The 26,827-nt window shown below is 46.8% G+C and overlaps 1 protein-coding gene across 11 annotated transcripts in view; it reads right to left on the reverse strand.

Annotated features, from left to right (window-relative positions):
- Nucleotides 1–26,827, reverse strand: part of LOC140218489 (uncharacterized) — a 187,152-nt gene that overhangs the window by 131,466 nt on the left and 28,859 nt on the right. For 10 of the 11 annotated variants that reach the window (XM_072288218.1, XM_072288214.1, XM_072288216.1 and 7 more), the window contains 3 exons: nt 16,141–16,180; nt 15,377–15,421; nt 6,169–6,216 (listed from right to left, as the gene is read on the reverse strand). In XM_072288218.1, coding sequence (XP_072144319.1) covers nt 6,169–6,216; nt 15,377–15,421; nt 16,141–16,180 — 133 coding nt within the window. The remainder of the gene's footprint in view (nt 1–6,168; nt 6,217–15,376; nt 15,422–16,140; nt 16,181–26,827) is intronic. The other variant, XM_072288219.1, reaches the window with a different exon arrangement.

Genomic DNA, 26,827 nt, shown 5'->3' on the forward strand with positions numbered 1-26,827 from the left:
AGTTCTATATCCTACACTATGCTGGGATCGGCAGAAAGTATGAAGTCAATTTCATTTCTTTTTTCACCATTAGGGCTTTTCCAGGTCCAGTTCTTCTTGGTTTGTTTCGTGAAGAAGGTGTTCATTATTCGAAGCCTATTACTTTCTGCGGATTCTACCTCCATCTCTCCTCTGGCGTTTCCAGAATGAACGACCTAGTTGCCAATTGCTTGTTCAGCAGCCTGCTTTTTCCTACTTTTGAATTGAAGACGCCCATTACTACCTTATACTGAGTTTACACTTTTCTCATCGCTAATTGAACATCTTCATAAAACTGGTCTACTTAACCATCATCGTGGCTGGATGTTGGAGCGTAGGCTTATACTACCTTTAATCTATACCTCTTATTAAGTTTGATTACGATTACAGCTATCCTCTCATTAACGCTGTAGAATTCGTCAATGTTGCCCACTATGTCTTTATGGATTAAGAATCCTACGCCGTATTGCTTCTTATCTGGGAGACTTCTATAGCAGAGGACATGGCCGTTATTCAGCAATGTGTAAGCCTCACCAGTTCTTCTAATCTCACTAAGGCCGATGATACCCCAAACAATGTCTGATACTTCCTCAAAGAATCCTGCTAAGCTATAGCCTCACTCGACAGAATTCGCCAATTAAACGTTGACAGGGTCAGTTTCCATTGTCGGTCTGTCTGGACCCAGAGAATCTTAGCACCCTCTGCTGTGTTAGAGGTCAGGTGCTTCGCAGCTGCTGGGGACTGAGGGCCATGGGTTAATTGTAGGAATCATTTCGGAGGAGGTTGTAGTATGACCCAGTTTATACGAGTATAGTGCGAAGCGCAGGACGATTTCACACACTGCTGTATAAGCCAATTACCGCAAACGAAGGACGGGGCTCGGCTCCGCGAAGAGGGAACGCGGCAGACACCCACGCATGGAAATAAATGCGGCTTAGTGCTTGCGGCGTAAAAGAGCCGCCAAATGCGCACGCTGGCTCGGAACAAAAGCGAAGGCGGTTCTAACCGAATGGGAAGCGTTCGGGGTTACGGGCTTGAAGACAGGTTGGGGTATGTTTGAAGCCACCACTAACGCTAGACACCCCCGGGCTTCCCAAATGTCTCGTTGACCTTCTCGACCACTTCTGTGGTTTGTTTGTGGGCCTCGCCGCCAGTCCGGGAAGCGTAGTCGCGAAAATTGGGCGACGCGACACACGGCCACCTGGTTTCAGTGTCCCTGTTCGGCATCCGCGGCGCGACTTTTGAGAATGCCTTGAGAAATCGCCGATATTTTTATGACGACTTAGCCGGCTGCGCCTGATGGATGTTTTTGTGTGCGATCGCAATCGGGTCCCAATTACGGTTTCGGGGCGTTCGAGCGACCCGGCTGACAACTGCCCGGGGTGACTGAGTTTTCTTAGCCCACTGTTAGGCACACGATTCATCAATAGCCGTGGCGTCGTGGGAACATTCTCGCAGCTGCTTACAGGAGATGCTTAGCCCGCGGGCTTAGAGAAAGGAGAACGACACGGGCAATTTATGGTTACATGCGTTTGGCCTCCGGTGCCGGCGTACATCAAGACCAATACTTGGGGTCTGACGTAGGAGAGAGTGAGATGACACGCGTCTTTCAGTGAATCTATCCCTTTGCGTGTTGTAGACTGCGCCACTGTTTTGACCAATTCCGGGTCCACCACGAAAGTTTTCATGCTATGGGTTGCAATGGTGTGAACCCGCATATGTGGTTGGCGGTTTTATGACTCTTGTGTAACTGAGGGTATACAAAGTGATGTTTTGGTTTTGTGAAGAGAGTGGGGGTTCGGGCTTGGACCCCAGACGCCTTGGCTTTCGAGTAAAGCGTCTCTCTACCGGACAACGGCTCTTCCTTCGCGCTGCCACCGTGCACTCGAGTCATCGAAGAGCACCTTAAACACCTTCCCTCCTTAACTGGTGTGGAAGCTAGCAGAGACTAACAGGAAAAGAAAATTTACTATACTGTTCTTTGTTTTCTCTATTTCTTTCTTTCAGAATCAGAATCAAAACTTATTGTTAGAATTTGGGTCAAATTACACGTATTTAGTATGCAGGAGGAGGTCCCATAGTCAAAGACTGTATCGGGACCTCCTGTACAAGAATAGTTATGATAGCTGACAACTCAAAGCAACAGTAGCATATAATAAGGTATGATACAAGCAACAGGAAATGAACGTTAACAGAGCAAAATACAGAGTTCATTACAAATAATAACAAGGATTAGCTTATTTCACAGTAACATAAAGAATTGCATGTGAGAAATATACTAGTAGTTTATTTACCAGAACAAAAACAAAAGAAAGGCAAAAAAAAGCAAGAAAGAACGAAAAAAAAACGGTTACAGTAAATTTTCTCATTAGTTTGTCAATAATAAATGCATTTTGAGTTCCCTTTTGAATTGGTGTAAAGATCTTGTATTTTTCATAATGAGAGGAAGAGTGTTCCATACTGATATGGAAGTGAATTCCACGGTTTGTTTACCGTAGTTAGTGCGGATTCGTGGTAAAAGAAAATTGTTATTTAACGCGAGTCTGGTAGTACTATTAGTTGTCAGGTTTGATGGTGAAAATGTGATCGATGGTAGCTCATTATGTAGAAATCTGTAGAAAAAAAATTCCTAGGTTGTGTTTTGTGAGCCCGGAAATAGTAAGGATGTTATTCTCGTGTAGTAGGGAAGTGGCATTAGAAAATCATGAACTATAGGTAATTATTCTGATGGCCCGGTTCTGAATTGTTTGTAAAGACTTAATATGAGTATTATAGGTGTTTCCCCAACATATGATACCATAAGTAATGTGAGAGTGGACGAAAGAGTGGTAAAGTGAGAGCAATGTGGTACGTGTGAAGTAAGGGCGTGTTTTAATTAAGATGCGTATATCAGAAGCTATTTTCTTTTTTATGTGAGCAATATGGTTGTGATATTTCAGAGAACAGTCAAGTAGAACGCCAAGGAAAGATGAACATGAACTTGCATGAAGGCAGTGGGGGCCAAGACTGATAGATGGAATGGACGCTATGTTTCGCTGATGTGAAGAGAATACAACACATTTAGTCTTAGTTGCATTAATAGATGACATGTTAACGTTACACCACCTAAGAATATTTTCTATGTCAGCATTTAGTTTGTTAACGAGAGATGAGATATCTTTATGAAAAGTGAATATAGTGGTATCATCAGCGTACAGAATGCATTTTGTCGAAGAAAGACAATTTGGTAAATCATTAATATAAATTAAAAACAGGAGTGGCCCCAGGATGGAGCCCTGAGGTACACCGATGTTAGTAGTTCGCTATCGAGAATAAGCACTGGAAACTGAAACAACTTGAACCCGGTTATATAAGTAGCTTTTTAGTAGCGAAAGGGCAGGACCGCAAATGCCAATTGCTTCGAGCTTAGAAAATAGGATATTATGATTAATGCTATCAAATGCTTGCGTTAGATCGATGAAAACTGAGGCGGCGAGAAATCCCTCGTCAATAATTTTTTTTTCGTTGGTCCGTAAGATGAATAAGTGCCAGCTCTGTGGAATACCCAGGGCGAAAACCGAACTGACATGGAGAGATGATATTAAATTTAGAAAGATATTTTGTTAGCCGCACTTCAATCAGTTTCTCAATAACTTTTCCAAAGAACGGCAGAATGGAAATAGGTCTGTAATTATGCAGTAGTGAGTTGTCGCCTTTTTTAAAAACTGGGATAACTTTGCCACGCTTCAGTTCAGAGGGAAATAAACCAGTCCTGAATAATAAATTAACAATAAATGAAAGTATGTCTGAAATTAGGTGCGAGATAAGTTTAATGTTGGCAGGGTGGACCTCATCAATTCCAGCGCTTGTCACTTTTAGGTTATTTATAACGGCAATTATTTCTTCTGGCGTTGTAGGAAATAAAAAGAATGAATGATGTAGACGGTTCATGTTAATGTTTTCTGCAAGATTAGGTGGATTGTTAGGAAAGAAAAAACTACCGAAAGCCTCAGCTATTTCAGCAGGGGAATCGAGCTCTACTCCATCCTTTAAGATTCTGGCTACCTGGTTTAGTCGTGTGTGTCTATTTAAAAAGGAGTTGACAACCTCCCATTTCTTTTTAGTGTTATTAGCTGCCTGTAAAATTCTATGCTCGAAATACAAACGTTTAGCTGTTTTAATTTTACAGTTAACAGTGTTACAGAAGTTTTTATATCTGGCACGTAAGTTCATGTTAAATGGTTGCCTTTTAGTTAATATATGTTATCCGTTTGCGCATTTGTGCTAATAACTGCTGTGAGAGCCATGGATTGTGAACAAATGACAGATTTTTTTTGCATTTCTTTTTGAAGGTGAACTTACGGAAGTATGATGTAATTAGAGAAAAAAATTTGGAAAAGCTTTCTGTGGGTCATGTAGTGATTTAATTTCAGACCAGTTTATATTAGCAACAGCAGTTATGAGGCCATCTTTGTCAAGAACGTCTTTAGTGTGTGAAAGAGGGTAAGGTCGTACATTAGAATTGAAACGTAAAAGCAGGGGGTAATGATCACTGATGTCGATGCGCAAAACTTCTGCCTCTGGTGCATGAAGCAGGTTAGAAAAAGCATGATCAATAAGTGAGCCTGTACCATAAGAGACTTCGCGTGTGGGCACATTGATTAAGCAATCATATCCGTAGCTGTGGAATAAACTACTGTAGTTGATACAGATGGGTGATGTTTCATCGAGTAAATTAGTGTTTATATCACCTATTATAACAACATTTTTATTTTCTAGAGATATAGTATGTAAAATATGACCGAGATTGGTACAGAATTCATTGACTGACGATGAGGGAGAACGGTAAATGCAGCCAAATATGAAGTTCTTGTTATCTTGAGCAAATGAGCAGTTACTGATTGCAATCCAAACAGATTCGCACTTAGTAACGGTTAAGGATAGATCATGTCTTCTTCGATAAGCAATATTAGAGGAAACATGTATGGCAGCACCACCGTGATTAGTCGTCAATGTGTTGCAGTATTCCACTTTATAGTTAGTGAAGCAATACAAATTTTTGTCACCGTCAGATAACCAGGTTTCAGTAATGGCAATTAGTGAAAACGGATTAGTTAGTGATGCGAGGAAATTATCGATAGTGTCGAAGTGTTTACGAAGACTCCTAGCATTAAAATGAATGATGGTATGAAATCCATTTACGAAAGAATTCAATTGATCGGTTTCCAGTGCAGAAGCCATGTTTGTTGTGTCAATTGGTTAAACAAATATGCCTAGTCTAATTTGTTTAAGTCGGATTCGTCGCGAATACGCAGAACTTTGCTGTTAGTAGTCTTCCTAGCCTTAATTTGGCAGTTGCCCGTCCAAAGGAACATCCATTTTCTTTCTTTCTTCAAAGTTAGAGCCTTGGAGAAGAGAGCCTTGTTAGATGGGGTCAAATGCTCAGAGTTCTTACACATGACCTGCCTTTTTGGTGCCTCGGGTGTTTTTTAAACCGCTTTTACTACCTGTTTTAACCTTCCCCCGAGGAAGCGTTTTAGAGTTCCCGGCAGCTATAGTTTCTTTTTTACACAATCTTCGCATTAAAATTTCTTTCTTGTTTTTACCGCTTTAACATTCTCCCCTTTTGAGCTACAGTCTTTTTTTTTTTTGTTGTCACGGCGTTGTTTTCAACGTGGGCGTGATTTTTACCGGTGAGTGTGCGGCTCGGCGCCATGCCGATGCGCAGTGGTGTTGGCCAATACATCGAACGTTTTCTGACGCATGCGCTGTGGCTATGAATGATGAATGCATATACGCGGGTTTTCTTTCGTAATAACTTTACCTCATCCTTTCTGCTGTTCGTGTTGTGTTTGCGCATTGCCTGCCTTAATCTGTCGCTGTACCACCTAGCTCGGATACAGACCCTATTTCTTTATGTTATAATTTGCGGGAACGAGCTCCATGCCCTCTCGACGTAGCACCCACTCTGTAATAAGACGGAGCAGCGCGCATTAATCCACTGTGCACGGTTGTCCCGTGGTAAGGCTGCTGAAGCGCTGTTCGCACAGCGCCCGGCGGCGTCACGTGCTCGTCCAATGCCGATCGGCTCGTTCTTTTTGTTTGGACGCGCTGCACAACGCTTCACTCGCCAATGGTAGCAAGCTATTGCATAAGTTTAAAGGAACTTACAGCTCTCGATATTCAGACGCCACCTGTGCGCTTGCATTCTGGAACATCCTGGAGTATAGAAATGTGGAGACAAAACAAACGATACTGGTTATAAGTGATATCTCGCGTTTGGAATAGCAAAGTTCTTCAGTGATCATGACATAAGTCGCTGCACTACATAATTGACATTAACCTGGGAGCTTCTCTAGAGAGAAACGCCGAAGGCGAAAATTGGCTCACGTACATTATTTCCAATGCAGTATTTGCAATGCAAAACAGCGGAGTACTTGGTTATCGTGAAACCTAGCGAAAGGCAAGAAGCGCGCAGCTGTATGGAGCGCTGCATGACAAGCCAGTCACGAACACCACACGTGGCACATTGCAGTTGGTCGTATTTGTTGGCGGCGCTCTCATTTTTCTTGACTGCACAAAAACCACGCCCTTCGCTATTGGCACTTGAAAAACTTGATATAGTACGCTGTCGATCGCGTGAAAAAAAGTTCAGTCTCGATATTCGCCAAGTACACATCAGATGGAAGGTGACAGCCTAGGACCTGCTTAAAGCTGCTATAAATGGCTTCTTTCTTTTCTTTTCTTTCTTTTATTTTTACTTTCTTTTCTTCATTCATGCTTTCTTTTTGGTCACGCATGTTGCACTGGTCAAATATAAGACTTTATGTGAGATTAAAGAATTACTTGCAATAATTTACCTCTCCTAAGTTAATGACCGTTATTTACATGGGGGTGCTGAGTTGCAGAGAATAATTAAAACAGATCGAAGCTAGGCATAGTGTTTTTCTGTGAGGCTGCAATACAAAATACAGCAGGCAGGAAAAGTTTACTGGACGCTTAATTGCTCGTCAGCTGCTGCCACTTCGTAAAATCGGCTGCTTTCACCATTATGTATTGCCCTTTCAGTGAGCCAATCTGACACGTCGGTGCGATACCAGTCACCGCTATTTGATCATGGTAACCATCCCTCAGATAAGGAAGGACATAGAAAACTTCACGAAAAAGGTCATGCAACTGTTTCTTTCTTTTATCACGTGGCTTCTGCTACGCGTTAACAAGATCAACCGCTGTTCAAGCCTTGCGCGTTAGATCGATTATTCGAATGCCTGTACAGTAGACTCCCGTTAATTTCACCCTTGCGGGGCCGAAAGTTCAAGTCGAACTGTGCAAAATGTCGAATTAACGAATATCACAAAATGACCAAGTTTAAATCGTTTTCTTATTGCTTGAGGAAGTCTCTAACATAGTCAAAGAAAAAATGGACGCCGGCCAAACATATTGTCACAAGGCTGGTCTGGTGCTCTCCCCTCTGTGCACAGTATGTGGAGAAGATGAAACAATAGATCATTTCTTCATATATTGCCGCCATTTTACTTCTTTAAGAAAGAAAAATATTCTAGAATCAAGATTTACACAGCTGGTTTAAGCTTTTGAATTATAAATATCCTTTCTCTAGGAGCCTCCTCTCTTGGAAAGTCCACAGGGATATTTGCTCAACCGTGGAGGAATTTATAATTGCTAATAAGAGATTGTCTTGATTTCTTAAACATTTTATTTTTGTTCATTTCCTCCAGTTAGTTTTACCAATTTCAGAATATAATGAAGATTGCCTAATTTCATCCAAATCTTGGCCAATCCCCCACAGTGGGTGTGCGCCATCGCATAAGGAATACCATACCATACCATATTGTCACGATGCAAAACAGGACGTGCAGACAAGAGACGATGACGAAGAAGTGTTGTTGTTGCTGGGGCGCTTCGGCCACCATGTTCTAGTGTCAGCTGGTGCCTGCAGCATTCGCCTTGTTGCATTCGTGCTTGTCTCCGCCTCGCAACATTCTAGTGGGCGTGCGGGGTACCAACACGAAGCTCTGCAGCAGTCGCCGCGTGAGCCCTGACACGATGATCAACGGCCAAAGCGCCACAATGACCGACCACCCACCTTCAGTGCCGCAGACACTGACCTCCGTCGTGTTGTCCCAGCCGCGAGACCCAGGGACCTTCAATGACATCGATGGTACGGACGTTGAAGACTGGATTTCTTGGTGTGAGCGTGTAAGCGAAAATAATCGGTGGGACACAACGCTAATGCAAGCGAATGTTATATTCTACATCCGAGACACTGCGCTAGCATGGTACGAGACCTACGAACACAACATAACGAGTTGGGACGTCTGCAAGCAAAAGCTTCTAGACATTTTTGGAAAGCCCTTTGGCCGTCAGCTGGCAGCAGAAGAGGAGCTATCGACCCTTGCTCAAACGTCAACGGAAAGTCACGTGGCATATATATTCAAGATGTCCTCGCGCTCTGTCCTAAAGCTGACAAAGTCATGAACGAGACCGACAAGATTGGTCACATCCTGAAAGGCATACCATGTGACGCATTCAACTTGATTATCTGCAAGAACTATGACTCGGTAGACGCGATCATCAAAGAGTGCCGCAATTTAGAGCTGATCAAGAGTCGCATTACGCAGCAGTTCAATAGGCTACCAGATATAGCTTCGACGTCTTCGTGTAACAGCCACGTGGACACCCTCTGCCTAGAGAAGAATATATGACGCGGTTAATTCGTCGCGAACTCGAAGTTACGTCTCTCGCCATTTCTCGTGAGCATTTCCCAGATAACGCATGTTCCATATCGCCTATACAGGCGGTTGTGAGACAATAGATGGTAAATTTAAGCCTCCCATCTCTCTGCCCCTTTGCTGATGCCGCTCTCAGTCAGGACAGGCCCCGCCCAACTACTGCTTCCCCGTTTTCAGCGGTTCCAACTCACCATCGTAACGCGGCCGACTGGAGCACACTGCACGAAAGGTCGATTTGTTTCAATTGCTTGTTTGTTGGACATAACTCTCGTCATTGCAGCACTCGTTGCTCATCGCCCCTAGGTGAAGTATCCCGTGCGACCGTTCAGATCAAAGTGCTCCCAGTTTCTCCGTGCATCCTTCATTTACGAATACCGACAACGTACCTACGGCCTTCCGAATCAGCAGGCCACCTGCAGGCCATCGCTCCTAAAGTCGTCGGTTTCGTTCGCAGGAGGCCCGCCGCTCTTCTTTCGCCGCGTTCTTTCCCCAGGAAAGCTAGCCCGTGCAGCCTAGAGGTGACGCTGCATCAACGACTCGGTCTGCAAATCATCTCATCACATTTCCTATTCTTGTAAGTATATCAGATGTTGAGGTGGATGGAGTCCCAGTGAAGTCCCTCGTCGACACCGGTGCGGCGATGTCTGTAATGAGTGCCGCTCTTCGCAAGACTCACAAAGGTCCTCACTGCTGCTGTACCGTGCACAGTAAGTGTTGCCGACGGCAGTACGCCACCTGTTGTCGGCATGTGTACAGCACGAGTAACGATTGCCGGCCATCAAAACACCGCCTTATTTATTGTGTTAGAGCGTTGTCCGCATGACCTGATTTTGGGGCTGGATTTTCTTTCGAACCATTCTGCCCTGACAGAGTGCGCTACAGGTGTCGTGCAGCAGGGCCTTCCTTCTGATAGCTGCTTTCTGATGCACATTATCTGTCCCTATGTTCTGCCGAATTCGCCCGGTCGCCATCTCAAGCCGCTACTACTGTACCGTTTAACGCTCAACCACACCTTCCTGATGGCGACTACATCGTCTTTCCGCTTGTCGACGTTATTCGACAGCATGGCGTGGCACTCCTAAGTGCCGTTGTCACCATTGTTGATAATTCTACTTGCCTTCCCGTTCTCAACGTTCAGTCTGTTGTACATGTTCTTCCCGGTAACATGACAGTGACCCTTTTGACACTTGTGCACGAGTACAAGATATTTACGCTCGCGCCCACTGTTTCTGCCTCTGTCGGCCCTATCGTCGCGTGTTCAGGCGAGAATTTGTCACCCTATCACGGCGTCGACAAATTGATCGATTCCGACCTCTCTCCAGCTCAAGCTGAGACATTAGGCGCATTCTGTATAGTTACCACGGTATTTTTTATTTCTATGACCATCGCTCGGCCAGACAGCCGTAGTCGCTCATCCGATTCATACTGGCGACGCAAGTCCCGTCCATCGCCGCCCCTACTGCGTGTCTGCAGCAGAGCGCAGCATCATTCAAAGCGAAGTCGCGAAGATGCCGAAGAAGAGCATCATCGAGCCTTCCCATTACCCGTGGGCCTCACCGGTAGTTCTGGTCAGGAAGAAAAACAACACCTGGATATTTTGTGTTGATTACGGGCATCTGAACAAGGTCACCAAGAACGACGTGTAACCATTGCCTCGTATCGGTGATGGACCTGACTGTCTACATGAGGCAAAATATTTTTTCATCGATTGACCTCCGCTCGGCCTACTGGCAGATCGCTGTTGATGAGAAGGATCGCGAGAATACATCCTTTATTACGCCTGATGGACTTTTTCAATTCGGAGTCCTGCTCTTCGGGCTTCGCAATGCCCCAGCGACGTTCGAGAGAATGATGGACACACTTCTCCGAGGCTTGAAGTGGACCATCTCTCCGTGCTACCTCGACGACGTAGTCGTTTTTGCTCCAACCTTTGAAACCCACATTGAGCGTCTCGCGACTGTCCTTGCTGCGTTTCGCGCTGCGAAACTCCAGCTCAACTCGTGGAAGTGTCACTCGGTCGTCGGGAAATAACCCTTCGCGGGTGCCTTGTGAGCGCCAAAGGAATTCAACCTGACACGGCCAGCGTTCGAGCCGTGGAAGACTTTCCTGTGCCGTGCTCAGTTAAGGACGTGCGCAGCTTCATAGGCTTGTGCTCGTACTTTAATCGCTTTGCTCAAAATTTTGCTGACATTGCGCGCCCTCTCCCCAAGCATTTAAAGAACGACGTTGCTTTCGCGTGGCGACAGCGGCAGGCCGAAGCCTTCACAGCAGTCATTGGAATCTGGACGTGCTCCCCAATTTTAGCCATTTTGACCCTTCAGCACCCACTGAAATGCCTACGCATGCTAGTGGTCACGGCATTGGCGCTGTTCTTGCCAGATTCAGCGTGGTGAAGAGTGCGTTATCGCTTACGCAAGCCGTATTCAGTCTGCGGCCGAGGGCAACCCTTCTATCACGGAGCAAGAGTGCCTATGGCTGGTTTGGGCGATAGCGTCACCATTTTGGTCACCATTTCTGCGTAATTACCGACTACCACGCGCTCTGCTGGCTCTCCTCGTTGAACGATCCTCAGGGCGTCCTGGGCGTTGGGCATTGCGCTCGCAAGAGTACAAGCTTTCTCTAATATAGAAATCCGGCCGTTTACATCAGGGCGCCCACTCCTTGTCCCGCCATATGACACCAGCGTTATGTCCATGTCAGGCTTCCCCTACCTTGGAGATGAACAGCGCCGTCATCCCTTTCTGCGAACCATCATAAATCGGTTAAGCTCGCCAACTCCTGTTCCTTCCCTACGTCTCTTCTGTGTGCCCAACGGAGTCCTGTGCAAACGCAACTTGCGCCCTAATGGTGCTGACCTGCTGCAAGCCGTACCAGGGCACCTTGAACGTACGTGCTTCAACAACTCTACGACGCACCAACCGCTGGGCATCTCGGTGTTACTCGCACCTTTGACCGAGTCCGGCGCCGTTTCTTCTGGCCCGACCTCTACCGCTCCGTGCGCCGGTATGTGACCGCTTGCGACCTGTGCGACGTCGGAAGTCCACTTCCATAGCTTCAGCTGGGCTTTTGTAACCCATCGATATTCCCACAGAGCCTTTCTTTTGCTCGGGACTTGAACTAATAGGCCCTTTCCCTTTCTCAACTAAGGGCAACAAATGGGTTGCGGTCGCAGGCGTTTATGTCACGCGCTTCGCCATTACGGTATCTCTGCCTACAGGTTGTGATACAAGCGTCGCGGATTTCTTCTTGCGCAACGTCATCCTGCACCACGGTGCTCCACGTCTGCTCCTCACGGATTGCGGACTTCATTCGCGGATTCTTGTCAAAGGTCATTGATGATATCCTCCGCCTATGCTCTACTGAGCATCAAATAGCCACTGCTTACCATCCACCGACTAACGGTCTCACAGGGCGACTGAACAGAACGCTTACCGACATGCTAGCTATGTACGTCTCTCCAGACCACCAGGACGGGGTCGTCGCTCTGCCATATGTCACCTTCGAGTATATTTCGTCCCACCATGACACTGCAGGTTACTCACCGTTTTATCTGCCGTTTGGCCGTGATCCCGTTTTGCCCCTGGACACTGTACTTCCACAAGTCACACAGTCGCACACCGCTTATGCCCGCGATGCGACTTCTGTGGTGGCGCAGGCCTGTAAGATTGCCCGCACTCGCCTTACTGATTCCCAGGCCTCCCAGAAGTCCCATTGCGATACGCACCATACGGTCGAGCAATATTTACCTGGCTCCCCCGTGCTTCTGTGGTCACCATATCGTCGTGTGGGCCTATCGGAAAAACTTCTGTCGCGATATTCAGGGAGATTGCTGATATTCAGGGGATCTCTTAGGGACATTGCTCCCGAAGAGCCAGGCCTGACGTCCGTACAGCCAAAAACCGATGTTGTTCATGTCTCCCGTTTAAAGCCCTACGTGCGTGGCTTCTCCCGGCCATAATCGCTTGAGCCTGGTCGGCACTCCAACCCCGGCGGCGTAGTGCCCCGATGCAGAAAAGGACGTGCAGACAAGAGACGATGACGAAGCGTTGTTGCTGGGGCGCTTCGGACGCCATGTTCTGGTGTCAGCTGCTGCCTGCAGCATTCGCCTTTCATAAAGAACATTTGTGCTTATTTCCGCCTCGCCACAATATAAATAACATTAAGACGTATGTGCTCCCATAAGGGTGCCTTTACAAACAAGATTGTGGTCAATCCTCCACTATGAGAACCGAAATGTCTTGCTATTATTTATGCTTGTGGTCGGCGTCTATTTTTCCTTTAATTGTGATTAATCCCGACAAGACTCATTTTGATCAAACCCTGGACTCAATTTGCCTGTAATGTATTTTGCTCCTTGCTCTTTAAAGGGCCCCTCACTAGGCTACATAGCAAATTTTGTTTATACGTTTGAATGCGTTACGTGTCCTGTAGGGAGCGTTCTATCGCATAAAATTTTCAAATTTGTTCATTAATAGCCGAGATATAAATATTTCAGCGCCATAAATCCATGATGTCAGTAATGACTGAATGAATGAATGAATGAATGAATGAATGAATGAATGAATGAATGAATGAATGAACGAAATTTAGGGTTTTACGTGCCATAACCACAATTTGATTATGAGATACGCCGTAGTGGGGGATTCCGGATCAATTTTGACCACCAGGCGATCTTTAACTTGCACCCAATGCACGGGACACGGGCATTCCTTTTTTTTTTTGCATTTCGCCCCCATCGAAATGCGGTTTGACCACGTAACCTCGTGCTTAGCAGCGCAACAGCAGAGCCACTAAGCCACCGCGGTGGCTTAGTGGCTCATCATTTCAAGAGGGGAGCGTCACCGCCAATATATAGTAGTGGCGCGTGTTGATAACGAAATGTGCGAAAATGCGGAATCGCCCACTTGTCAGCATTTCTTGTGTTTACTATTGTTTACTACTTGTGTTTAGTATTCTAGGTAATTTTTGTGGATGTGGATAGGAGAGTAAGATAATTGCAGCTCTAACGTAGTCTTAACTGAAATGGTCTGCAAGCAATTTTTTGCTAAGTTTGGAAGCACAGTGTATTATGGTGTTCGCGATGATTGTTTGGCGTTGTCGACCCCTGACATTGTTAACAATTGCCCATGTTACGTCAGGATGCTGTCGACCGACATCTGGAAAGAAGCTTTAAAAGAAAGAAGAAGAGGTCGACTGTTTTCCAAACGTTACACGCCCCTTTTGTTTGCAGACTTCTTAGCTAGTCAGGTCTCTTTCATGTGTCTCGTACCCAACGCGAGGCGTGACTTGGAAGTAGAAGATTACGCTGGCAAGCATGAATGTCGCGTCCCAGATATCTGTCATGCTCGCTGACGCGTTTATACCAGGTGAGCCAGTCTTCCGCGTCCGTGCCATTCGTGCCGGTGAAAATCTCTGGGTCACGAGGGTGCGATGGCACCAGATGTGACGAAGCCTCGGTGGATGAGGACGGGGCGGCGTCGCTTGAAGAGATGGTGACAACAACGGAGATCCAGCGCAGCGTCGTAGCGAGCGCACCTCGCACCTCCACCAAATGTGACAATGTAGGAGGCCTGCACCGGTGCTTAGATAACCGCGGCAGCGAGGCCTCCTGACCACAGTATCGGAAAAAAGTCAACCTCGTCTTCTTCTGTTCTTGCGCTACTGGCACTTACCATTCTGTAACATTACGCGTGTTTTGCTCGCCCGAGTTCGGTATTTAGCTGGTTTCTAAAAAAATATGTTCTTTCAACGCTATGACGGAACGTATCTGTGAAAAGAAGTGACAGTGGGGATTTTTATATTTTATCATCTTCAAATGTTATTTAGCGGTCCATGGTATTCTAGCTTTGTTTGAAGGTTTTAAAAGTTTAAAGTCTTTATGGTAAATTCACGTCTGCCTCGTTCGCATCTTCGTTTTCTAACCAAGATGACCAATCCTGACTCCTTATTTATTGTTTAAATGATTCAAGTCTATCTTGCGTAATTGGCTGAACCTTAAAAGCATCCGTAGGCCTTTCGCATGTATGGTACTCATTACGGTACATCAACAAAACTGCATGGGCAGTGATCACTGAAGTCTGATGCAATTGTGCCAGAACTGTAAACTGTAGTGTCTACGTTAGTAACCGTAAGATCAAGGCCAGGTAATTAAGAACGAGTAATCCGTGTTGGTGTGCTGATGCAATTTTCAAAACCCAATGATAACAGTGTACTATAGAAATTCTCACGGCTATCTTTATCCAAAACATTAATAGTATGGTGGCCACCGCATATTAGCCTATAGTTATGCTTACAAACATAATCTAGAAAGGCCTTATTGAATTCCGAGAAATGCGTTAAAGGCTACTGTAAACACTGAAATTTTGCAAATTTGAACAATATTTGATGATGGCCTAAACAAATAATCTACTTCCTACTGTCTCTAAAATTTAAAGTTTCCTTTTCAATGTAACAAACATGATCAAATAGGGTGCAGCCATCGAGCACTGAGCTAAACCTTCCTTTTAAGCTCATCGTCACTCGTAAATTCTTGAATAGTGGAGCCCAGGTAAATCATGTGAGTTACGTGAGCTCATGATAAGAACTGAAGTCAAACAGTCTCGACCGTATCAAGATGCAGCACAACTCACGCTTCAATCTCTTGATTTCCCGCAGGCACCCTGGTGTCGTGAAACCTTGAAATAAAAAAAAAGTAGACAATAAAGCATATACGGAGGATAGACGAAAAAATTTGTCATTTCATTTATTGCACCTTATATGCCCACGGACAATACACACAGTTTGTTCCCGAGGAAGCAAAAGCTCTATTATGCATATGAAGAATGAGTTGCACACAGAGCGCTGACTATACCAAGGCAAGAAAAATAAATTGACATTTTCGCCTGGAAGAAATGAAACCGACTGCAAGGACCCACTCACATAGCGCTCCTTGTCGGCGGTGTTCTAAGAATACGCGGGGGTGACCATGCGCGACACTTTCGTGATGATGAGCGCCCATCCGCCGCGGAAACTCTGTGGCTGTGACGTTACGCGCTCTTGTCTAATTCATCGACAACTAGAAGCACAGGCACAATGATTCTGCCTCGATCTCATAGCCTCCTGGTTAGCTGAGATGGTAGGGCGACGCCGTGAACAAGATATGAAGAGAGGTAACAACAAGGTAAATAAATAAGTAAATTAACTAATTAAGCGAGTGTTATTTATTTAACTGTACGACTCTAAGCGACTATGTAAACATGAAAAGGCCATAGACGCTTTTGTTGTCATTTCGTGCGGTTACAGTACACCGGCACTGTTTCCATCATGTAGAGAGTAGCCCAGCTATTAGTAAGAAATCCTACGGTAGATCATCTGCCAAGGCATGGGGACGGACACTGCGAGGTTTCGGCCTCACCTGGCGCCATCGGTGATGATGTCATCTGAGAGTTCCGGAGCTGCAACGGGGGAGGGAAACAAAACACCATTAATCTGCCACCTCAGAAAAAGAGACAACTATCTATGCGGCAGCCGAGCAGCCGACTTGGGGAGACATTATAAAGGGGAACTGTATTAGTCAACTACAGTTCAATGCCGATAATGCCGCTCAGATTCGCCAAGCCGGAAAAGCCGCAAATATATGCGCGTGCCGAAAGAGCCCCGGTCTTCTCGTACATGGATTGTTTTCTTTTCTTGCGCTTCGCTTGCAGTATGCAGCTCTCGTATACTTTTTATGATATAAAAAGCTGATGCGATGTGTGTGAATTTATATATTATTGCAGTGTTTCTATACATTTCACAGTTAAGGATGTAACTATTGATGAACTTGTAGGATGTTATGTTTGTGCTCTGGGATTTGCCTGACGGTAGGTCAGTGCTGTGGTGTGCCGACCGTGGAGGCAGCATTCGTCCCCGCATGGTGCCCGCTTCGGGCACACGACGACTACGCGCACGGCTCGGGTTTCCTTGCGGCTGGACGGCGTCTACGACTGAAGCGGCCGCCGGCTCACGGACTGCTATTAGGTCCCTCCTCTTGCCGGCAGCAATGCAGTCCCCCCCACCCCCCTCCTTTGTGCGACGGCGCCCAGGGGCACCCCTTTTACCGACCATCCAAGGACGACTATACTTCGACCCCGTGCCTTGCAGTTGGTTCCCTTTGTCCTACGCCGGGCCATTGAACTTGCGCGGCGCACTATTCCGACCGACCGCCAGATTGGCCTGACGACGCAGCGCGGTGCCCGGAGGTGCCGGCCACTGAAAGCGGTGTTGCAACCACGTAGGCTGCCCGGACCCTCTCTCTCTTGGCCTTGTTCGTCCTTAGGGACTGTCTGGGGAATCTGGGGGCGGGGCAACTTGCATCTGCTCTGTTGGTCTCTCCTGATAACCACGGCAACCTGTAAACATTGTATAAAGAATTCTTCGCCGAGAAAGCTCTCCTCGTCTCTGACTCTGCGTGAAGTGGGGTCCAGACCTCCTGCCGGCCACGCATACCTCGGCACACGCAACAGCTGGATGGCGAGCGGTGGGATCGAGCCTGAAGTATGACGGACGACAGCACACCGAGATTACAGTGACGGACAGCTTAGAGCTGGTGAGTGTTGGCTTTGCTCTCTTGAATGACCAGGCTGACTGGATAGAAGTGTAATCCTAGTCGCGGGTAGGGACCTGCCGCAGAAGCGTGTGTTTTGGTACTTCTGGGTAGAGGTCGAGGCATTGTCACACCAGTGTTCCGCGATGGATCTGAAGCGGTTGCTTAGACCTCAGCTCATATCCCTTTGCGAGGAGCTAGGCGTTGAAGTTCAGCTTCAAATGACGAAAGCAAGTATCAGTGAAGCGATTGAGAGCACGGATCTTGCGAATGAGGAAATCGTAGAAATGTGGAACGAGAACCTAAGGGGCAAGGCGGACGAGCAGAAGCTAACAGAGCTTCAGATAGAGAAACTTCGACTTGAAGTCGAGTTGAGAAAGACAAGTGAGGTTCCGGAATCAGAGGGAGGAGGTAGACATGACCTTTATGATCTATGTAAACTTATGCAGCCCTTCAAGGTTGGGCAAGACATAGGCCTCTATCTCGTAAATTTCGAGAGAACTTGCGAAAAGTCTAAATTTGTTCGGAGCACTTGGGCGCGGCGCTTGCTTAGTTTGATGCCCTGCGAGGCCGCAGATGTGCTTGCGAGGTTGCCTGCGGATGATTCTGACGACTATGATCAAGTGAAAGAGAGCCTATTGAGGCGGTTTCATTTGTCAGCAGAGGCATTCAGGCAGAGATTTCGAAGTCTGAGCAAAAGGCAGGGCGCTACTTTTGCCGAGTTTGCTTATGAGTTAAAGGTAAATTTGGACGAGTGGTTAAAGGGCGCCAAAGCTTTTGGCAGCTTTGAAAAGGCGGTAGAGGTCTTTGCCTTGGAGCAGTTTTACTCAAAGGTGCCGGAGGCAATAAAACTTTGGATTCAAGACAGGGATCGTGTCGAGTAAGCCGCTGTCCTGGCGGATCAGTATGCCTCAAGCAGAAGAATTAAAGAGCAGGCTACGATCGCCGGTGCGGTGGAAAAGAGCGGCTGGAAGGGTACAGCTAAGCCCAGTAATGGGAAAGATGCTGCGAAAGAAGTGGAGCCGAAGGTTCATGAGCAGCCGGTAGGGGAACAAGAGAGAGAGATTCGTGAGAAACGTTCACAGAAGAGCTTGTTCGAAGAACGGAGGCCGGTGACGTGCTTTAACTGCAACGAAACCGGTCACATAGCTGTCGGCTGCCGCAAACCAAAAGTTGTGTTCGCGTACGTTCTGACTCGCAGACTAATGACGAGCTGCTCAAACCGCACCTGTCTAAACTGCAGGTGAATGGGAAAAACTGTAACGTGTTGCGGGACAGTGGAGCAACCATCTATCTCGCGCACCCGGATTATGTAAAGCAAGAGCAGTATAATGGCCAATGCGCTTGGATAAATCCTGTGTTAGAGGACACGAGTGTTTGCCTTTCGGTCGCAGATGTGGTGCTCAGCGGGCCATTCGGTGAAGTGTGTACAGAGGCGGCTGTTTCTAACAAGCTGCCGCCGCAGTGCCCTTGTTCTCTAACCACACCGATCGCCTACTGAGGGACCAGGGTAAAGATTGGGTGGAGGGTAGCGTTCAGGCTCTAACGACATCTAAAGCACGTGATTTGGCTGCTAAACGTGAAATGAAAGAACGGGATACCGACGTAGAAGTGAGCAATACACTCGGCGATGAGTGCGAAACTGAGCCAGAAACCCTTTCAAGATCTGTGAGTAGTGAGGGAGAGACTGTTAAGCATGAGAGAGAGATTGCAGAAAATACAGAGGTGAAGGCTGTTAGGCAGTCAGGCAGAACAACCAGGCAAACCAAGTTCGAGAGCGCATTGATGAAGGATGCCGAATGTGACGACGGGTTATTTGTCCTGCCGTGCTCTAGCTCACTAGATAGCATGCTAGCAAAAGTGACGAGAGAGGTTCTCATTAAGGAGCAAACAGTTAATTTGGCTCTCAACATGACGGAGCAAGCGGCAACAGAAATTCCGTGCCTAAGTGGAATGAACGAAATTACAGGTGCGGAAGATGTGATGGAGGGTCGCTGCGTCTCAGGAAGCTTAGACAGACATGGCTGGTCTAAATAACTTGGTAGAAGGGAACATAGATTTGTTTTTTTTCTCAAAATCTAGGAAAGACGGAGCTGATGGCTCACGACATAGAACTCACATCCGAGACTCCAGTGAAATCACAAGCTTAAAGGACGGCACCGAGACAGCAGGAAATGTTAAAAAGAGAAGTTGAGCGGATGCTAGAACTTAAGGTAATCGAGCCTTGCGAGAGCTTCTATGCTTCTCCGCTCATTCTTGTAGAGGTCCCGGGTAAAGACTCCCACCTTGCATTGATTATATTAAGCTGAATGCGATAACCAAAAATCAGATGTGTCCCATTCCCCAATATTCAGGACTAGCGGTTCCACTGACCGATGCCCTAAGAAAATCGGCTCCTGAAAGAGTAATTTGGGATGACGCCAAGCAGGACGCGTTTCAGGGGCTCAAAGCGGCTCTCTCGGCTTCTCCGAACTACGACCGACCCTTCATTGTACAGTACGATGCAAGCAATCGTGGGTTCGCGGTTGTGTTGTGTCAGGAGGATGACAATGGTGAAGAGCACCCAGTGTTATACGCGAGCTGAAAGCTCACGGTACGAGAGGAGGCCTATGGTGCATCGGAAAAAGAATGTGCATGTCTTGTTTGGGCATCTCAAAAACTAGCCTGCTACCTTTACGGAACGGCATTTGTCTTTTTGGCTGATCATTGCCCGCTAAAGTGGCTGGCTCAAATGTCAGGCAAGAATCCCGGATTGTTGAGGTGGAGTCTAGCACTTCAAGAGCTGAATTTCAGCGTGGGCTATTGAAAGGGCGCAGCCAATCCTGATGGTTTAAGCCGCGCCTTTTAGTTTAGCTTGCCAGCTTGCGCTAAATTTCTTTTGGATGCAACTGTATATTTTTGTTTATTTGCCTTGTGAAGAAGCGAGAACACTTGTGTGACTGCCAGAAGTTAACGAAGTATAGGAGTTTTCACTGTCAATGTCAGCTTGGTCGCTTGGGGAGTATGGCTGGCGCTGCCGAGCCAGTTGTTTCATCCTACGTGATTTAGGAGAAAATCAAGAGACAGGAGGCGAAGCAGATCTCTTCCGTCGAGCAGCTGAGACTTCTCACCTTACGAGATCTTGCTCGTCGGCGGAAGAACTGTTATGTTTGTGCTCTGGGATTTGCCTGATGGTAGGCCAGTGCTGTGGTGTGCACCGTGAAGGCAGCATTCATCCCCGCATAGTGCCCGCTTCGGGCACACGACGACTATGTGCACGGCTCGGGTTTCCTCGCGGCTGCACGGCGTCTACGACGGAAGCGGCCGCCGGCTCACGGATTGCTATTCGGGCCCTCCTCGTGCCGGCAGCAATGCAGCCCCCCTTCCTTCGTGCGACGGCGCCCAGGGGCACCCCTTTTACCGACCACCCAAGGACGACTATGCTTCGACCCCGTGCCTTGCAGTTGGTTCCCTTTGTCCTATGCTGGGCCATTGAACTTGCCCAGCGATTTATTCCGACCGACCGCCAGATTGGCCTGACGATGCAGCGCGGTGCCCGGAGGCGCCGGCCACTGAAAGTGGCGTTGGGACCACGGAGGCTGCCCGGACCCTCTCCCTCTCGACCTAGTTCGTCCTTAGGCACTGTCTGGCGAATCTGGGGACGGGGAGGTGTTATTTAAGCAGCTTGCAGCTGCTCTGTTGGTCTCTCCTGATAACCACGTCAACTTGTAAACATTGTATAAAGAATTCTTCGCCGAGAAAGCTCTCCTCGTCTCCGACTCTGCGTGAAGTGGGGTGCAGACCTCCTGCAGGCCACGCATACCTCAGCACACGCAACAAGGATGACTAGGTTGTACCGATATACAGGTGTTACCGGAGTATTTAAAGTTCATATTTGTCCTCTATTTGGTTATATTTGCGCTGACCAATCTTTATGTGCTTGTGATTCTTTTTGATGACATTACATCCTGCACTCGATGTGTGTCCTATTTTAGACAGGATTAAAAGACTGGTATAACGCAGTAGAGACGTTCTCATTGCCAGGTTAGTCGTTCCACACTGAATTGTGTGGTGTACCGGACCAAATGCACACCGCAAGGGGCGGAAGAAGGGAGAGACGCGCTTAAAAAGAGCGTTCTTTCCTCTCGTGTGCCTTTCTTTTTTCCCTCGTCCCTTGAGGTGTGCATTTCACGCAGTACACCACAGAATTCCGCAGGGAAGTTACGATAAAGCGCTGTAAATGCACATACACGATTTATAACGGCATACCTTCTAGACGTTGCTAACTTAGAGTGGTAGAAGTTTGGCAGATCTCTTGAATTAGCATTTGTTAATAATGCTTCCTACGGACTTATTTTTTCTTAAATTCATTCCTCAATTATTCCAGAGGGACATGACATGAGCAGGGGCGTAGCCAGGGGGGGGGGCTTATGGCACTTCAGCCCCCCCCCCCCCCGAAATGTTTTCGTGCTGTCCATGCACTGCCGACAAAAGCAACCCCCGGCGCCGGAAATCATTCTGGATTTTGTCTAGAGCGTCTTTTTCACGCTCGAGAAGCCATTTCACCGCGAAAATTGCGAATTCGGGCTGAATTTCGCGGCAACGCCCATGCACCGGGAGTCACATAACGCAAGCAGCCCCATTCGAGCACAGAGTTTCAAGGATGTTTTCATGGCGAACGGGCTCGCCGCGGCATTTCGCGGAGGCCGCGGAATCTAAACTCTATCATGGAATTTACGGAGCGCGTGGATATCAATTCCGAAACTTTATGGGTATAAAGTTGTCATAAACTTTTGATGTGAAAGGTGCATTGACATTTCCGAACGTGTGCTTTAGATTTTCAATTGCGAAACTTGGTAAGTTTAATGCTCCCATAAATATTTGGCGCCAAAGGTGCATTGACTTTTCCAAAGTCGCACATCGGGCCATACAACGAGACAAGCCAAATGAACACGCTATCAGACAAGTTGACGAAGCCCGCAGCGAGTCCCGATGAGACAAAGGGTTGTGGTGGTTCATTCGTGCCGTCATGTCACATAAAAAAAAAAAAAAAAATTTCACCTGCACCAAAGCATCCAGTGAAGACACTAAAGTCAGCCAAGGCAACTACGTTCTTATTTATTTTTTCTACTTTGACTTTTAATCGCGAGGACACATTAAGCCTCTTCAATTTTTTTTTTGTTCTCGCTCCCGTACCCACGCGCTGCCAGAGCCAGCCAGAGCGCATGCGTTTTTCTCGTGTTGCCCCGACCACCGCGCGGCGCACTTCGGTGCGCGTTCGGTTTTCTCTGGCCGAGTGAATTTTCGCCTGGCAGAGCTTTGGACGCTTTCTAGCAAGCAGACGAGAAAAAGAAACAATAGTCGCTAGCCGCCATCACTGTGGGGACTCGAGGGATTGCAGCGCGTTCGCTTGAGCGCAACCTCTCCAGAAAGTCCTGTCGCGCCGGTGTAGGATACCGGGCAGTATGCGCATGGTTCTTGGTGGACCAAGCGTGTCGTGTTTTCTTCAATATCCCTTTAATAGCCATATCAGTTGCCCAAAGTAGGCATTCTATTGTGACCAACATACTTAGCGTTTTTTTTTTCATTACGGAGCCCCCGCCCCACAAAAGCAGAAAGAAGCGTTGTTGCGGTGCAGCGAATTGTCGCATGGTGAAAGTTCTATTTTGTTGCTTCTTTTGCGGAAAGTAATGGGCCATGGTACGCTTCAGCTGCCGGATACTCTTATTATATTATTGCGATAGCAATTATATGGACACTCTAGGCGCATTCCTGCCGTCGCCGTCGCCCTCATGTTCCGCATAAAGTCCAAGTGCGATAACATCGTGACCCCGCACCGCATGCTGTATGTGCGAGTGAAAGCGTTTGGGGGGTGGGGGGAAATGGGTGAGCCGACGATAGTGGCTCAGTCTTGTGTGCGCAAGGGAGAAAAGTGACGAGCAAGCGCGCCGCCTTCCGCCGCGCGCGATACATCGGGGGAAGTGGATGGAATTGGGGCAGGATCTAGGATTCTGTTAATCTGTGTTTGTGCAACAAGTTTATTTGCCTTGTTTGACACATTATAACAGTGGCTTTTTGCTTAGATACGTAGATTTATTGAAGACCTATACGTATATTTAAATATCTTGTTACGAGGTTTTGTGTATACGTGCAGTGAGTTTTGTTTCCAGTGACACTTTCTTTCATTTATCAAATTGTATGTTCGCATTTGTATATTACATTGCATCTTCGCATTTCTAATGTACGAGGGCGAGTCAAATGAAAGTGAGCCTACCCACCCCGCGCAATTATGGTTCCGTTCATTATCTTCAAGGCCTGCGCGTAGCGCTCAGGCATCTCTCATATACAAAAGTGACATGCAGGTGTGAGGATAAATGTTCTTTAATGCTCTCATACACTGGGTTGAACATGGTTGCGTGCCGTAATGGACTCTCCAAAAGTTGAGCAGCGTGGTGCCGTCAGGTTTTTGACAGCTGAAAGTGTTTTCCAAAAAGAAATTAGTCGCCGTATGGCTGCCGTGTACATGGAACATTGCATTTCATTGGCCACTGTGAAGCGTTGGAACAAACGGTTCAAAGAAGGACGTGAAATTTGCAAAGACGATCCCAGACCGGGCCAAAGCCATCGTGCAATCACCCCTAACAAAATTGCAAAGGTTGATGAGCTGATGAGACAAGAACGTAGGATAAGCATCGATGAACTGCTAAGCGTGTGAACATCAGTCATGGTTTGGTTCACGCCATAATTCATGAACACCTCGGTTATCGGCTCTTATGTGCGCAATGGATGCGCAAGATTTTGAACCACCTCCAGAATGCGGAGAAGATCAGCGCTGCCTTTACTCATCTGATCCGGTGTTACAATAAAGGTGACGATTTCTTGTCTGCAATTGTGATCGGAGACGAACCATCATGCCACTACTTAGAGCCTGAAACACGAAGGCAAAGCTAACAATAGAAACATTCAAATTCACCTTCCCCAAAGAAAGCAAAGGCCCTCCTCTTCGCCAGAAAGGTGTTGTTGACTTTTATTTTTCGATCGTCAGGGGCCATTACTGATAGAATTTGCTAAATCTTGAGAGACCATCAATTGTTTCCGATATTGCGAAACGCCGGATCGGCTGCGTGTCGCAATCGAGAACAAACTACGTGGAAAATTGACGAATGGGGTCATCTTGTTCCACGACAATGCCCGTTCCCACGTTGCCGATGTGGTTAATACAAAACTGGCGAAGTTCAAGCGGGAAACGCTGCAACATCCGCCATGCAGCTCAGACCTGTGGCCTTGCGGCATCCACATTTTGGGGCAACCGAAAAAACAGCTCAAGGGAACCAGATTCGTCTCGGACGATGTCGTGAAAGTCAGTTGCAGACGTTTTGAAGCAGCAACCCAAAGAGCTTTATGAGATGGGAATTGCGCGACTCTTTAGACAATGGGACAAATGTCTAAATGCTCATGGGGGCTACTTTTAATTAAAGTACCCCATTTGTTATATATTCGCATTGGCTCACTTTCATTTGACTCGCCCTCGTATATTCTGCAGAACTCCTGCTTTCTATACGTGGTCTCTGTTGCGACTATAATTTCGGTGCAATTACTCACGATACACGACCGATGACGGCTGCTGCTGCGTAATACATTGGAAGAAATGGCAGCGTCATTGAGATTTTTCACTAGCCGTTGCATATGTACAAGAATGTAAACAAGGATCTTGAATGACAAAGTGTTATTAACATATTTGTCCTCAACTTGTTCATTTCATGGCCTTTACGCTTTTCATATCAGCGGGCATGCACTGCTTTGCTGGCTTCGAACTGATGTAGTTCTAAAGTTCGTGTGATATTTTCTTTACTTATTAAATAGACAAAATACATAGAAGCATTGACATCAGTTATGTCGGGCACAATTTTTGGCACATACGAGTACATTATTTTATGAAAAAATACATATTTTACTTGTATTGACAGTGCATAGCGTTCAACAATTCGTTTGCAGCATCTTTGGCAATGGAAATTCAGTTATTGTTCGTGTATTTGATCCCTAGGCAAATTGTTTAAAACATGTAAAACGCAGAAAATACATGTACAAATAAATACATGTAAAACGCAGAAACCGTTTTCTGAGATAACTCCTGAATCGCTTTTAATGAAATTTGTTGCATTTCAGACAGCATGTTAAATTCTAGTGTCTATTGGAAGCGAAATTTCGATTTAGGGCCTGAACTTTGTTTAAAATATTTTGAAAAATTCGAAAGTTCGAAAAAAATAGAAGCACGAAGTTTAAATATTATTAGCTCTGCATCAAGAACAGATATCGCGGTTCTGTGAACGGCATCCATTACACCATTTAAAGCGGAGAAATTCGATTTGCCAATTTGTATCTTACGTGAATTGGTTCTGTTATGTACATGGGTTCTGCAAAAGCCGTGTTTCCATAATACTTAATTTTTTGAGACTCATGTGCAACATATAATTTTTTTTCCGCTGTAGATGTACTATTATGTGCAATTCACAGAATTGTGATATCAATTTTCATTCATTTACAGAGTTGTAAGCTTAATTGTATCGTTTTCTGAAAATATTCGGTTTTTTCCACTTTTCAATAAAATATTGACGACCTAAATCGAAAATTCGAAACAAACAGTCACTAGAATTTAAGTTTTTCTTTTAATTGCAACAAGCCTCATCAAATTTGGTGCAGTGGGTTCCGAGAAAAACAAGTTCTCCTTCTACAGAAGAAGAAGAAGATCGAGGGACCCTGGCTGCTGCTTCACATGCGCTCCGTAGTTTTCGGGATTTTTTACCCGTCTAACCCAATTGGACCGTCCAAATTTTGGTCGGAACCGACGCCGGAAGCGGAACGGACCACGAGGACACCATTTTCGAGCCGCTGGGTCCGCTATTTTTGGATTTACACGAGCTTGAAGATTCCCTACGTGGCCGGCAGAAGCTAGGCCCATTAGGCCTAACACGGTAGCGGGGCTCCGCGGCCCTCCCAGCCTCGGCCAGCGGCAGAGGAGCCTGGAGCGATTTCCCGAGTCATCAACCCCAACCTAGCACACTTACAACCCCAAGTTTCGACAAGTTTCATGGCGGAAACACACGAAATTATGGATGAAGATTTCAGCGACGCCGCCGGGGAGACCCTCGCCCACGGAGCAGCGGTAACTACTCAAGCCCTGAAAGGCAGCACCCCAGCGACACCAATGTCACAAGCAAATCAAGGCAAGGACACAGACACGGATTGGGAGATCGCCATATCCAAGCGGCAAAGAAAACGACAACGTAGCGCAAAAGCAGAACTTTTGGCGGGAAAGAAGCTAGGGAATGAAAATTCCCTAGACTCGACGAAGAGCACAGATGGCGCACCAGCTGTGGCCAATCAAGGAGAGGGAGAGAGAGCGCCGAGGAGGAGACTGCCTCCGCTCCCCAGAGATGACTTAAAGATAGTCCTCCGGCTGAAAGGACTGGCAGTGAAAAACCTGCAGACACACCAAGTGGCGCGAGCGGTGGTTGCGGCCACCGGACATGGATGTAGG

The sequence above is a fragment of the Dermacentor andersoni genome, chromosome 5 (assembly GCF_023375885.2).
Source record: "Dermacentor andersoni chromosome 5, qqDerAnde1_hic_scaffold, whole genome shotgun sequence".
In the NCBI taxonomy this organism is placed as follows: domain Eukaryota; kingdom Metazoa; phylum Arthropoda; class Arachnida; order Ixodida; family Ixodidae; genus Dermacentor; species Dermacentor andersoni.